Source organism: Lepidochelys kempii, chromosome 7 (genome assembly GCF_965140285.1).
Source record: "Lepidochelys kempii isolate rLepKem1 chromosome 7, rLepKem1.hap1, whole genome shotgun sequence".
In the NCBI taxonomy this organism is placed as follows: domain Eukaryota; kingdom Metazoa; phylum Chordata; order Testudines; family Cheloniidae; genus Lepidochelys; species Lepidochelys kempii.
Genome location: NC_136386.1, coordinates 54,791,174 through 54,806,256, shown reverse-complemented (window position 1 = coordinate 54,806,256; position 15,083 = coordinate 54,791,174). Strand labels below are relative to the sequence as shown.

Genomic DNA, 15,083 nt, shown 5'->3' with positions numbered 1-15,083 from the left:
CTCTCGAGGTCCCTTCCAGTCCTGTGATTCTATGAGTTTGTGATTGTAATCCTCTAGTCTAACCACCTGTTTAACGCAGGCCAGAGAACTTTCCCAAAACAGTTCCTAGAGCAAAGCTTTTAGAAAAACAGCCAGTCTTGATTTAAAAATTGTCGGTGATGTAGAATCCACCACAAACCTAGGTAAATTGTTCTAATGGTTGATTATCCTCACTGTTAAATAGTTACACCTTATTTCTAATCTGAATTTGTCTAGTTTCAATTTCCAGTCACTGGATCATGTTCTTCCTTTCTTTGCTAGACTGAAGAGCCCATTATCAAATACCTATTCCCCATATAGGTAAGCTAAATAGATTGGGCTTCTTGAGGAATGTTTTCTAATCCTTTACTCATTTTCGTGGCTCTTTAATTTATCAACATCCTTTTTGAATTGTTGGCACCAGAACTGGACACGGTATTCCAGCAGTGGTCCCACCAAGGCCAAATACAAAGGTAAAATAACCTTTCTGCTCCCACTCAAAATTCCCCTGTTTACGTGTCCCAGGATTACATTGGCTCTCTTGGCCACAGCGTCCCACTGGAAGCTCATGTTCAGCTGACTCTCCACCATGCCCCCAAATCTTTTTCAGAGTCGCTGCTTCCCAGGCTAGTGTCTCCCATCCTGTAATTATGGCCTCTATTCTTTATTCCCAGATGTATACATTTACATTTAGCCATATTAAAATGCATATTATTTGCTTACGCCCAGTTTACCAAGTGACCCAGATTGCTCTGAGTCAGTGACCTTTTCTCTTCATTATTTACCACTCCCCCAATTTTTATCATCTGCAGACTTTCAGTTATGATTTTGTTTTCTTCTAGGTGACTGATAAAAATGTTAAATAGCATAGGGTCAAGAACCGATCCGTGCAGGACCCCACTGAAAACAGGCAGGCAGAATGATAGATCTCAAAATGTAGCGGTAAATGGGGAATAATCAGATGGCACGTATTAAATGGATTAAAAACTGGCTATGTTAATTTTGTATGGTTTTTAATCAAAATGGTGTGCCGTACCAAATCAAACACCTTACAGAAGTCTAAGTGTATTACATCAACACTATTAACTTTATAAATCAAACTTGTAGTCTCATCAAAAAAAGATATCAAGTTAGTTTGACTGGCTCTGTTTTCCATAAACCTATGGTGTTTTGCATTAATAACATTACCCTCCTTTAATTCTTTATTAATCAAGTTCCATGTCAGCTGCTCCATTATCTTACCCAGTATTGATGTCAGGCTGACAGACCTCTAATCACCTGGGTCATCCCGTTTACCGTTTTTAAAAATTGGCATATTAGCTTTCTTCCAGTCTTTTGGAACTTCACCAGTGTTCCAAGACTTATTAAAAATCAATAATAATGGTTCAGCAAGTTCGTAAAATTCTTGGATGAAAGTATCTGGACTTGCTGATTTAATGGAGGGTACTAAAGTTACACATTTTTTAACATCTTCCAGGGGTACTAGAGGAATGGAAAGAATGTTATCACCATATGATGAGACTCTATCATCTGTGTTTTTCTCAAATACAGAAGAGAAATATTTATTGAAGACTTCTGCCTTTTCGGCGTTATTATTGATAATTCTACCATTTCCATCTAGTAATCGACCAATACTATTCTCAGGATTCTTTTTGTTCCTACTGTATTTTAAAAACTCCTTTTTATTGTCCCCACTCTGTTAGCCATAGATGTCTCCTTGTGTCCTTTTGCTTCCCTTATGAATTTTCTACAATTCCTAATTTCTGATTTATACTCTTTAGTACCAACTTTCACTCTATATATAAATACACACTCACACACTAACTCCTCTCTTAACGTCATCCTGGTTAACGTTGTTTGTTCCGTTGCTGATCAGTTAGAGACTGCCTGCTTTGTCCACTGCTTGCAGGAAGAGCAGTTCATTGGAGCTAGCTGGTGGGGGCTTGAAACCAGGGTGGACCGGCAGCCCCCCACCCCCATCAGGTCCCCTAAGTTTCCCTGTGCAGCAGCCGCCCAGCAATTGCCAGGCAGTTCAGCTGTCCCTCCCCTCAGTGATGTATGCTGCTCCTGCCCTCTGCCTTGGAGCTGCTCCTGGGAGCCTCCCGCTTGCTGTGCAGTGTGGGGGATACTAATGTCAGACTGTCCTCCTCCCCCCGCTCCTGTACCCCACCTCCACAGAGCGTGGAGGGACAGGACAGGGTTCAGGATGGAGGGAGCTTGCTGGCAGCAGCTGCTGTCTCAACTTGCTGATCTACTTAGAGGCAGTGTACTTAGAGTGGGGTCAGCGTACTTAAAGGGGCAATGCGCATCTCTCTCGCGCGCGCGCACACACGGTGTGTGTCTGTCTCTCTCCGCCATGCTGTGTCTCTTCCCTCCATTCGTACTGCCTTGTAGAGTACGAGGCTACACTAACAACAATGTGTTAACCCTTGAGGGCTCAACTGAGTGCTAGTTCATCATTTAGCAGTAAGGCATCCCCTGGGAAATATCCCACCCTCTGATTTCACCACCTCAATCAAGCTTCACAATCACCATTGCTGTGTACAGTATTAAATTGCTTGTTTATAACCTAACCCCCCCCTCCCCCATTTATATTAATTCTTATGGGGAAATTGGATTTTCTTAACATCTTTTTGCTTAAAGTAGTATTTTTCAGGAACATAACTACAACGTTAAGCAAGGAGTTAGTGTGTATGTGTATACATAGTTGCCTTTACGTTCTCTCTAAACCAAGTTGGTTTAGTAATGTCAGCCAGCATCAGTCTCCCCACTCAACAGACAAGGAAAGTAAGGCCGAGAGAGGTGAAAAGGCATCACAAATGGGTTGTGAGGCTTAACCCAGTAATGTCTGAACTGCCCTGAGATCCTCCATTGGAAGGGGCTGTAGAAAGGCAACAGATTGGTATTAGGAGCAGCCCCAGGAACAAAGTGCAAATCTCATTCCTTCTGTTGCTGGTTTGCACGATGTAACTTATCAGTGGCTGAAAGAAACAAGCCCAGCCCAAGCTCTTCGGGACCCTTGAGTGATGAATATAAAACACCCATTGACAAAGCCAAATGAGAGCGATGATTCCCTGCACCCCGCAAATGACCCTGCAGCTGCTCGAACACCAGCCTCAAGGGGATCTCTACTGATGGTGGTGGGGGGTGTCTTTAAACACCTTCACTCCCACTCTCCATGCCCCCCAAAGCTCCAGGGCTGAGATCCCCCCTGTGCAGGGTGCCAGAGATCCTGAGCAGGGCTTAGGGGTGAAATGGTTTCTGTGCCTCGCCCTGACCCGGTGAGTGGGGTGGGTTTGCACCACAGGAGAACAACATGCAATTGGCTGGGTGCTGCTGGCCCTGTCCAGAGAACCCCAGACTAAGTCCTGCTACCACTCAGAGGCAGCTTTCTTTAGTGACCTTCTCTTCTCCCCCTACACCCTGCTCACAATATGATGCAGGGAGGGTGGCGGGGGGGCTGTGATGGAGAGGCAGTGTCTGAGAGAGACTGCCAGCCCTGGCTGGGGGAGCCTGCTCCTAATGCCCCTCCCCCTTAGGCGATGGGTGTGATGGTGGATCAGCAGAGCCAGCCCCTTCTGATCCTTGTGGTGGGGACCAGATTGTAACCATCACAATGTTGTTTGTTTTTAATGTCCCCTCCCAACTCCAGCTCTCCAAGGATCTCCCCTCCTTCACCACTACTGCTACCGCCAGGGTGACGAGGAATGGGGGAGCAGGCATGGAGAAAGCCCTGTCCAACCAAGAGGACTTGGGAGGAGACCGGGGCATGATGGACGATATCTTTGATGAGAGCTACTGTGAGAAGGAGGGCCCCAAGCCTGCCAGGAGATACGTCTGGAGGAACATCATCCTCATGAGCCTGCTGCATTTAGGGGCCTTGTACGGGTTGTGGCTGATACCTGCAGCAAAGCCTGTCACCTTGGTGTGGGGTAAGCAGAGGCTGTGACAGATTAGGGAATAAGTGTGTGTTAATTATTGATTCCATTCGTGTGTAATTGTAACTATCACTGTGGATTTGATTATAGAATCATAAAATGTAGGGCTGGAAGGAATCCCCAGATGTCATCTAGTCCAGTCCTGTCCCCAATCCCCCTGCTGAGGCAGAAGCAAGTAACCCTAGACCAGCTCTGACAAGTGTTTGTCAAGCCTGCTCTTAAAAACCTGCAATGACTGGGATTCCACAATCTCCACTTATGATTTTATTGCAGTATTTAACTATCCTTACAGTTTTTTCTAACCTAAATCTCCCTTGCTGCAGATTCAGCCCATTACTTCTTGCCCTGCCTTCAGTGGACAGGGAGAACATTGATCACGCTCCTCTTTTATACAAGTCCTTAACATATTGGAAGACTTATCAGGTCCTCTCAAGTCTCTCTCTTTTTTTAAGACTGAACATTCCCAGTTTTTTTAACCTTTCCTTATAGGTCATTTTTTCTAAAACTTATTATTTTTGTTGCTCTTCTCTGGTCTCTCTGAAATTTGTCTACATCTTTTCTAAAGTGTGGTGCCAAAAACTGGCCACAATACTCCAGCTGAGGCCTCACCAGAGCCAAGTAGAGTGAGACAGTTCCCTCCTGTGTCCTACATACCACACTCCTGTTAATACGCCCCAGAAAGACATTTACTTTTTTTGTGTTGTTGGCTTATTCAGCTTGTGATGCACAAGAAGCCCCAGTTTGAGCAGTATGACCACCACGCCAGTTATTCTCCATGTTGTAGCTGATTTTTTCCATCCTAGGTGTAGTACTTTGCACTTGTCTATTGAATTTCATCTTGTTGATTTCAGACCAATTTATCAAGGCCATTTTGAATTCTAATTCTGTCCTCCAAAGTGCTGCAACTTGACCCAAAGCTGGGAGATCTGCAGATTTTATAAGCAGACTCTCCACTCCATTATCCAAGTCATTAATGAAAATATTGAATGGTATCAGACCCAAGACTGACCCCTGTGGGACCCCATTAGATGTGAATTCTAGTTTGACAGTAAATCATTGATAACTGCTCTTGGAGTATGTGTGGTTGGTTTTTTTTTGTCTTTTTTGTTTTTTTAACCAGTTATGGACCCACCATGTAGTACATTCATCTAGACCACGTTTCCCTAGTTGGGACTGTGTCTGAAGCCTTACTAAAATAAAGATATCATATCTATTGCTTTCCCCCATCCATTAGGCCAACCACCCTGTCAAAGAAGGAAATTAGGTTGGTTTGGCATGATCTGTTCTTGAAAAATCCACGTTGGTTATTACTTATCACCCTGTTATCTTGTAGGTGCTTGCATGTTGAATAATTTATTCCATTATCTTTCCAGATATCCAAGTTAGGCTGACTGGTCTATAATTCCCTGGGTTCTCTTTGTTCTCCATTTTATAGATAGGTACTCTGGGTGCCCGTCTCCATTCCTCTGGGACCTCACCCATCCTCCGGGAGTTCTTAAGGAACTAGTTGAACCAATCTCAGAGCCATTAAGTGCCCTAGTTCAACATGTTAAGTGCCCTGCCAACATGACTACATCTAGTTTATCCAAATATTCTTTAACCCGTTCTTTCCCTAGTCTGGCTTGTGTTCCTTTTTCTTCATTATTAATATTAATTGTGTTAAGCATCTGGTCCCAATTAACCTTTTTACTGAACACTGAGGCAGAACAGGTATTAAACACCTTGGCCGCCTTGGTGCTGTCCATTTTAACTGTCCTTCCGCACTAACAGTGGACATACACTTGCCACCTTCTCTCTTGTTACTCATGTATTTGTAGAACCTCTTCTTGCTGCCTTTTATGTCCCTTGCTAGCTGTAGCAGTGATTTTTGTTCCGACATGCTGGTGCTGTCCTTTTGTGCCCCTGCTGAGCAATTTGTCAGTGTTTCTCCTTTTTGTAGGATTCTATCTTGATTTTTCAGGTCATTGAAGAGCTCCCGATGCAGCCATCTTGGCCTCTTAGTATTCTTCCTCTCTTTTCCACTGGTAACAAGCTCCTGAAGGGAAGAACTACTGGTGCAGAACCAAGTCGGATCTGTTGCATGGCCGATGGACAGGGTGCTGTAACCCCAGGCCCAGTCTAAGAGTGGGGGAATTGTATGATTCCACCCCAGGAAAGGTGAAGGCCTGAGGTGGTGCTCTCAGGCCAGGAAGAGGTCAGAGCATGCCGCCAGTCCGGTAAATGTAACTTATTGGGGGAAGCCTGCTGGGATGATTGTGACAGTGGTGAATTTCCAATAAGTGACAACAGCGGTAAAAACAAGTATTGTAGAAGGAAAAAGCAAGAGAAAAAGGGGCTTGTGTTTGGGTTGGGAAGAGATTAGGGAAGGTCAGAAGGGAAAAATGAGTTCTGAATGGCTTGGGGCAGATCAGTTAATCAAGTTGAGCAGAGAGGACCCTAAACTCAAGAGCTAGGAAGGTCAGAGCTGGTGTCTTCGCTGTATGATGATGACTGGAGGCAGAATGGGGCACCAGCACCGGCCCAGGACCTAGACGAGGGTTCCTGTTCTCTTGCAGCCCAGAATGGCCCAACTCTCAGACCAACAGCGGCGGGGGTGGAGGAGGTGCAGCTGGAGGAGGAGAAGCTGCAGCTTGAAAGAGACAAGCTGCCCTTGGAGGCCAAGCAACTTGCTGACTGATATCAGGCCAGAGCAGAGCAGGAGAAGCAGCACCAGCATGAGGAGGCGGAACAAGAACCACAGAGAGAGCACGAATTGGACCTTGCACAAGTGAGGAGCCAGGGACCAAGGGATCCAGTAAGTGGGGCTAGAACCAGGAATGCCAGCTCTGCAGGGGGCATAGCTGCTGAACTGTTTCCCCAGTTTAAGGGGGTGGGGATATCCATGCCTGTCTCTTGTGATTTGAATCTAGGCCCCCCTGAAGACTGGCGTAGAGGCCTCCAGCAAAAGGGATGCTGCAGTCTCTGGGGATCATGACCAAATTATAGGGGCCTTGCTCCTTACACTTCAGCTGGCTCCCAGGCTTATGGGTGGGGCCCTACCAAATTCATAGCCATGGAAAAACGCATCATAGACTGTGAAATCTGGTCTCTTTGTGTGCTTTTACCCTATACTATACAGATGTCATGGCGGGACGCTAGCGTTTCTCAAACTGGGAGTCCTGACCCAAGAGAGGGTTGGCAGGGGGGTGAGATTTGCAAGGTTAATTTAGGGGGGTCATGGTATTGCCACTCTTATTTCTGCACTGCCTTCAGAGCTGGGTGGCTGAAGAGCAGCAGCTGCTGGCCAGGTGCCAAGTTCTGGAGGCAGTGCCCTGCCAGCAGCAGCGTAGAAGTGGGGGTGGAAATACCACACCTTTCTACCCTTACTTCTGCGCTGCTGCTGGCGGCGGCTTTGCCTTCAGAACTGGGCTCCCGGCCAGCAGCTGCCACTCTGCAGGCAGCGCCACCGCCAGCAGCAGCGCAGAAGCGAGGGTGGCAGTACCACCCCTCCCCCAATAACCTTGTGACAAACACCCCCACAACTCCTTTTTGGGTCAGGACCCCGACAATTACAACACCCTGACATTTCAGATTTACATTTCTGAAATCATGAAATGTACTATTTTTAAAATCCTAGGACTATGAAATTGACCAAAATGGGCTGTGAATTTGGTAGGGCCCTACTTATGGGAGAATATTGTGGAAGGAAAAAGGGGATAATTTATATGGAGGTGGCAGCTAGCCAGGGGAACCTCTGCAAGTGGGCAAAGGCTGGGACCTTGCTGCCTTAGAAGAGCTGTATGAGAGACGTAGGTTGGAACGGTTTTATGATCTGTGTCCTCGTGACCTTAGAATGTGCTTATGGATCAGAAGCCATGAAGACGTGCTTCGACTTCTTGTTGCTTTTAAAGTCCTTTTTCTCTCATGTTGTGCTTTGTTCCTGCTGCTAAGATTAAACCACACACAGGTTAAACAACACTTCGGTTTAAGAAGGCTGTCTGGTCACTGTGTTCACCACTGGACACAGCTCCCGAAGGAAAGAACCGCAGGTCTGCCCGGTCAGACCTGCTGGGTAGGCATGGTTAATCCACAGAGTGCTGTAGTCCAGAGTCTGGTCTGAGGGTGGGGGAATCACAGGATTCCATCCCAGAAAAGGTAAGGACACAAGGCCTAGTGTCCGAGGGGGTGAACTCTGACTTCTGTCTGAGGTGCAGTTGTGACACCCCCTCTTCTTGTGTCCAGGGTCCCTGTGTTTCCTGCTGAGTGCTCTGGGGATAACAGCGGGAGCGCATCGCATCTGGAGCCATCGGTCCTACAAAGCCAGTTTGCCCCTCAGGATCTTTCTGGCCATAGCCAACTCCATGGCTTTTCAGGTAGGAACCCCTTTTGCCTCTTCCCAGGTTCCTCAGTCTTGGAGGGAAGCAGCGAGACCCCAGCTGCAGCCACACATGCAACAGAGAAGCAGGGGAAAGTCACGTTCCCTTATTCTACCATGTCTCCTACAGAAACATTTCCCTCTGAGAACTGCATCTCCTAAGCTATGTTTGAGTCTACATCTTCCATCGGAGGGGGAGACTCGCTGCTGCTGGGATAGGGGAGGGTTATTGGGAGTGCACCCATGCAACTCTGCATACGGCCCCTGTGTATGCTGACTGCAGGAGGCACTGAGGATGCTTGGCACCTCCCAGTGGTGGGCTGTAAAGGAGTCAGGGTACCCCAGTGGTTGGAACTGAGGCCTGGCACCCATATCCTTCTCTACCACTAACCTGTTGTGTGTCCTGCAGGTAAATCACTTCCTCTCACTGCAAGAAGGATGGTCTAGTGGTTAAGGCACTAGACAGGGATGCAGGAGACTTGGGTTCAATTTTTGTCTCTGCCACAGATTCCCCGTGTGACCTTGGCAAGTCTCTATGGGCCTCACTCTTCCCATCTGTAAAACAGGAATGATAACATTACTTGCCTGCCGCAGAGTGGTGGTCAGGAGAAATCCCCCATATTATTGAGATTAAGTTGGTACTCAGACTCTGCAGTGACAGGTGCAATAAGTGTGCCTGGATAATGCCTCTGTTTCCTGGCTACAGGATGGGATGAAATCAAACCAGCTTTTCAAAAGTGCATTGGGATCTCTGTATGAGAGAGGCAATGTACATGGGAACCGTTTTCACTAGTGGTGTTGGTCAAAACAAACATTTTGAATGAAATCATGAACATTTCACCATTTTCAAAGCTGGTTTAGAAATGGACCAATCTTTTGGCTTAAACATAATCTCCTGAGAGAGGTTTATAAATAAAGGGTTTTTTTCTGTTTTTGAACATTTTCAAAACTGAAATTTTTCCATTTCGAAAGGAAAAACTGCTGTTTTGATTTTAAAAAACAAATCCCACCCTGATGTTAAGCTGACCAATCGGAGTGATTTGCAGTGGTGGTATAGCTGTGTTAGTCCCAGGATATTGGCGAGACAAGGTTGGTGAGGTAATATCTTTTACTGTACCAACTTCTGCTGGTGAGAGAGAGAGAAGCTTTTGAGCTACACAAAGCAGAAGGTCTGAAGAAGAGCTCTGGGTAGCGTGAAAGCTTGTCTCTTTCACCAGCAAAAGTTGGTCCAATAAAGATTGCGTATTGGATATTACTTCACCCACCTTGTCTCTCCAGTCTGTTAGCAGTGCAGCTGAGGAGGGGCAAACCAAATTCTGAAAACTATCAGTTCAAAAAAAAAAAAATTTCAATAAAGGTGGAAGGTTCTGAGGAAAATCAAAATGTTCTGGTGAAAAATGCCAAATACTGTTAAAACAAAACCAAATTTAAATTGAAAAATGTGGTCTAGCTCTAATCTTTGCTGACCCAGTGAGTCATCCAGCCATGTTCATTCCAGAATGACATCTACGAGTGGGCCCGAGATCACCGCGTCCACCACAAGTTCTCTGAGACCGACGCGGACCCTCATAACGCCACACGGGGCTTCTTCTTTTCCCACGTTGGCTGGCTGCTGGTGCGCAAACACCCCGACGTCATCGAGAAGGGCCGGAAGCTGGACCTGTCTGACCTGAAAGCCGACAAGGTGGTGATGTTCCAAAGGAGGTGAGCCGGGTGTGGCCAAGCTGGGGAAGAAAATAGGATGATTGTGGCACAAGGTGAGGGGCAGGTGTTGTGACCAGTGTATCACTGGGGAACCAAAGGGGCTCTGAGGCATGGCGTCCGGATACAGGAATCTCTCGCAGGGGTAGTCAATAGGTGGCCAAATCCGGACTGCCAGACATGTTTGAATCCGCCTCAAAATCTTTTATTTACTTATCATTATTTTTGTATTTTCTCTGGAATCTGGACCTTGACTAGACCTTGACCAAGACATTTGGACCTTGACAAAAAATAATTGACTACCCCTGCTCCAGAGCAAAACTAACCCTCTTGTGAGTCACCCTGGATCCTTTCTGCAGGTGACCAGCCCCAAATGAAGTCAATGGGATGGTTCAGGTGTGTTTGGAGCATTGGGGCCGTTGTTCCTCATGGATTTCTTCCCAGGTTCGCAAACAAGTTCCATCCAGCACAGCAGTGGGATATATTACGCATTTTCCTTTTTTTCTTCTATTTCTATGGGAGAGGAGGAATGAGGTCAGAAAAGGCAGGGCTGCTGCCTCGCTGGGAACATCGCTGGCACAGGGGGCCCAGTGCCAACCTCTTGTATAAAACGTGTCCCACTGCTGCGACCTTAGCAGGGGTAAAGAGGATCTCTCTCTCTCTCACCCCCCCCCCATGTGCAATCTCTCACTTGCTGGGATTGGGTTTCCCTCCTTCTATCCCTTCTCCTCCCGTGCACACACAGCCTGGTTCCCTAGGGCAGCCGAGCACCAGGCCTCCCCCAGTGTGAGTGACAGGTCCCCTGACGGAGAGAGGAGAGGAGTCTGCGGCCCCCAGGGAGAGAGCCAAAGCTCCAGCTGCAGCAGCATATGCCCTGAGAGCTGGAGGTCCCTGGTTTAATCCCAGGTGTGTCAGCCAAGATGGCAGCTGTCGCGCTCCCCCCAGTACAAATGTGACCTGGCAGCAATAATGATAAATGGAGCCCCAGGAAGCCTGGCAGCTCTGCTTCATAGCACCTGTACTCCATTTCCAGCTCATCTGGTGAGTCCTTCTTACCCCCTGCCAGCAGGTGTGTGGCTCTTACTGTGTGCCCAGCCGATCCCCTTTATTCTTCTGTGCCCACTTTGTCACTACCCTTGTTTTCCTTTTTCTCCAGGGGGAAAACCAGCAGAGGTGGGCTGGTTCTGCGCTATTTTCTTTGGATAGTTAAAACTAGCACCTCTCCCCCGCCCCGGAGACTCAGCCCTGGTAGATGACCTGAACTGCCCTCGTCCCTCAACGCCCCTCCATGGGATGCACCCACCCACTAACTCTCTCTCCCCATTTATCTTTCCTGGCAGGTTTTACAAGCTTTCTGTGGTGGTCATGTGCTTCCTGTTCCCCACCCTAGTGCCCTGGTGCTTCTGGGGGGAATCTCTTCGCAACAGCTTCTTCCTCCCCGCCATCCTGCGCTACGTGCTGGTGCTCAACGCCACCTGGCTCGTGAACAGCGCTGCACATATGTTTGGCAACCGGCCCTACGATCGAAACATCAACCCCCGGGAGAACCGCTTGGTCACGTTTGGAGCCTTAGGTACGTTGGTGGCGCCCTTTAATTCCAAACCGCTCCACAAACTGACTGTGAGTGAGACAGGCAGAGATCACTGCACCCGCCACTAAAACACAGCTGTGTCTGGGGAGGAACACAGCAGCTGTTCAGTAGTGCATAGCAACAGGGCACGAGAGTCTGGGAGAGAAGGGAAGAGGAATAACGTCCATTTATAAAACTGGGATGGGGGAGATTTTAGGTACATAATATAAAATGGACCAGATCCTCAGCTGGTGTAAATCTGCATTGCTTTGAAGTCCATACAGTTATCCTGATTTACATCAGGATCTGACCCTATGAATTTAGGCAGGCCACTGAGGTTAACACCCGAATGTTTCTGCACTCACATACGGGAAAGCCAGAAGCATGTAGACTCCAGCTGGGTGATCTCGCCCATGCACCTGCAGACCTGCACGTTTACTGGAGTGTCTCATGCTCTAGTCAATAGGTACATAGGGCAGTGGGGTTATCTTCTCCAGTTTGTTGCATGTAGCACCTTCTTATCTCAGCAATGAGATTTATTTGCCCTTCCTGAAGCTCTCACTGCCTGTTTGTTATGACAGTTGCCCCCCGCTCTCTCTCTCCACCTCTGGGAAATGATGCTTCTGAAATAGCTGGACACAGGGGAGGCCCAGGCACAAGCAGAAGTGCCGGAAATACCCTGCGTTTTCTCACCCAATTTGGGAGCCTCAAATGGCCAACTGAGCCCTGGCTGGACCCGTGCTGAGGTTCACCACTGGTCACGTGTTCTCCCCTCCAGCCTGCCATGGCCTCTGCACATGCCCTGTACTAACCTTAGCACCATCCTGGTCCTCCTCTGGTGTTGGACTCAGTGCAGAGGAGACGGGGCTGGTGGGCGATGTTACACATGGGCAAGTGGAGCAGAGGGAGTCCAAGCTGGTGTAACTTGTACACCAAATGTTGGAAGAGGGGAGAGCAGCAGGACAGCCAGCCACCAGGGGCTGCTCAGCCTCTACTCCCCCCCACCTTTCTCTGCTCTCTCAGGGTGCTGTGTGCCTGGTTCCTAGTGTTGTCCCTTTGTGACTGGCCATTTGTAGACGGGTCCCATTGACAGGGCTGGTATTTTCTGACATTCTCCCCGCCTTGGCCTCTCACCGGTGCATCGTCACCAGCCTGTCGATGGGGGAGTGCGCACGTGGCCAGAGCTTCCACCACTGCCTTGTTGCACCCTGCTCAGAGCAGGGTCGATGGCCCAGTGGTGGCAGGGCTCAGGCTCACCCCACGCTGGCACTTCCACTGGTGGAGCTGGGCCAGGGATAGACCAACGCTGGGAGACTTTCTAGAAACCCTCCATGTAGACACGGCCTCTGCATGCAGAGCCTGAGCAGCTCCCAGCAAAGTCAATGGGCTGCAAGTGGAGGAGGACGGGGGCTGTCCCTGCCCCAAGGGGAGCACAGTCTGCATTCGGCACAGGTGGCCCATTCTGGGGACATGGTGCCCGAGCCTGGGGACGGGGGTTCTAGAGCGTGACCGTTTCAAACCCAGGTTCAGGTGTATTTACAGTGTCTTGTCCCTGCTCTTCCGTTCCAGGCGAAGGCTTCCACAATTACCACCACACCTTCCCCTACGATTACTCCACCAGCGAGTTCGGCTGGCACTACAACTTCACCACGGCCTTCATCGATCTCATGTGCCTCCTGGGGCTGGCCAGCGATCGCAAGAAGGTCTCCAAGGAGACCATCCTGGCTCGGAAAACTCGGACTGGCGATGGGAGCCACAATGGCTGAGGGTGCATTTTATTCCCCCCCCCCCCCGAGTGAGCTGGTCACAGGGTTTTATGTTCTATTTACTAACCATTGAATAATGCTACCAGGTTGCTGCTGCTGCTGATGATGATGATTTTAACCTGTTCCTGCACAGTGTATTTTAAATGTATTTAAAACCTATAACTTGTCTTTCTAGTGCTCAGCAGCTCCCTCCCTCTCTTCTCTCTCTCCCTTCTTTTTGTTCTTCGTTTGTTTCTCTCTGGCAGGATCTCTCCCTTTCCCTCTAACTCTTCCATCCTGCAATCTCTCCTTGTCTCTGACTCTCTCCTTGGCAGGGAGCTGGTCAAAAGCCCGTCCGGGGCAGATTGTGCTGCTGGCTGGACTGAGGGAGTGGAGGGGGGTCTGTACCAGCTGGCTGAAGAGTTGAGCCAAAGTCAGGGACTCTTTCCCTTGAAATGCCCCTTTCTTGCCTCTGGTTCTCCTGCCCTCCCAGAGCTACTGATTCAGGGCAGATGAACAGACTGCTGATGTGGCCACATCCAAGCAAATTGATCCTGTGCATGACCAGCTAGAAAGCAGGGATGATGCTATGTCAAAGACCCAGGGGAGCCTTGTTTCTGTCAGATGGGTTTCCTGCAGCCAATTAACAAATACCTGGTAGAAACAGACACCAAAGCAGGGGACACTGAGAGGGTTAAAGCCTGAGAAAGTTGCAGGATCCCAGCCCAGTGTCTGTGAGACCCCTTCTCAGAAGAGCCCCCCTGCAGCCGGGGGTGGAGCCACATCTACTGGGCAGATCCAGGCTGGAGATGAGACTGAATTGCCCCACTGTGCTGGGGCCAGGAAAGCCTGTTAGGGGGCTCATGACCAGCTCCCCAGCCTCTCCCAAAGCAAATCAGAGTTGCCCTGGGGACAATGGCTGCCTGATGCACACGCTGCCGTGGGAAGCGCTGATGCAGCCGCTGCTGCTGGCGGCCGTTCCCATAACTCCCCCAGACACACAGTGCTAGAGCAGGGTGCTGGCTGCTGGGCTGTACGTAATTCATCCCCTGCAGACAGGGCCTTCCCTCTGGCGAGGGGGGGATCCACTGCACAGTGCCTGGGCACAGAAGGTGCCTGTTTCACTCCTTGGCAGCACTGGCAGCAGAGGCTAATGGGGGGGAGGGTTAAAACCCTTCTGTGTTTCACCCCATAGCACTTGCAGATGCTGCAGACAGGCTTGGCAGGGTGAGGCCCCATTCCCATCATCCACTCACCAGATAGTGCTGAGGTGCTGGGTGAAAGCTCATGAGGTGCCCAGGCTGGTGGATCCTGGGGCAGAGCTGGGAAAGACTGAGCCAGGGTGGAGGAATGATGCTGAGATGCTCCTTCCCCGGCCCCAGCTGTGCTGCATATCCTCAAGGGCAGGCTCCAGCCTTCCCACACAGGCCAAGGTGAGCACAGCACTGCTGATGTCGCAAAACTCTTGCTGTCGGCCAAGAATCATAGAATATCAGAGTTGGCAGGGACCTCGGGAGGTCATCTAGGTCTAACCCCCTGCTCAAAGCAGGACCACTCCCCAACTAAAGAAGTCGTTCCTGGCCTTGTTCCTGTGCATTGCCGTGGCCAGAACTGTCCAGCTTTGCAACCCAATGGAGCAGCCTGCCCTCTGACTGGGCTAGTGATCTGCTTGTTCCACCAGCAGATAAGCCCATCGGGAAGCTTTTAATTCCTGGGCTCTAAACCCGGGAGGTGGATGGGTGGGTGGGGATTCCCCA

General features: G+C 49.3%; 1 protein-coding gene and 1 long non-coding RNA gene across 7 annotated transcripts in view; both read left to right on the top strand.

Annotated features, from left to right (window-relative positions):
• Positions 1-15,083, top strand: part of LOC140914611 (acyl-CoA desaturase) — a 36,046-nt gene that overhangs the window by 4,055 nt on the left and 16,908 nt on the right. For 5 of the 6 annotated variants that reach the window (XR_012159920.2, XR_012159919.2, XR_012159921.2 and 2 more), the window contains exons 2-6: positions 3,671-3,950; positions 8,178-8,308; positions 9,809-10,014; positions 11,352-11,584; positions 13,151-13,349. Coding sequence is in view for 1 of the 6 variants with exons in the window: in XM_073352902.2 (XP_073209003.1) it covers positions 3,671-3,950; positions 8,178-8,308; positions 9,809-10,014; positions 11,352-11,584; positions 13,151-13,347 (1,047 nt within the window). In the remaining 5 variants the exon portion in view is untranslated. Of the gene's footprint in view, positions 1-3,670; positions 3,951-8,177; positions 8,309-9,808; positions 10,015-11,351; positions 11,585-13,150; positions 13,599-15,083 lie in introns of those variants that run through there. The other variant, XM_073352902.2, reaches the window with a different exon arrangement.
• On the top strand, positions 3,964-6,677 carry LOC140914612 (uncharacterized). Its single transcript, XR_012159924.2, has 2 exons — positions 3,964-6,172; positions 6,512-6,677. It is a non-coding gene; the product is annotated as an uncharacterized LOC140914612 (long non-coding RNA).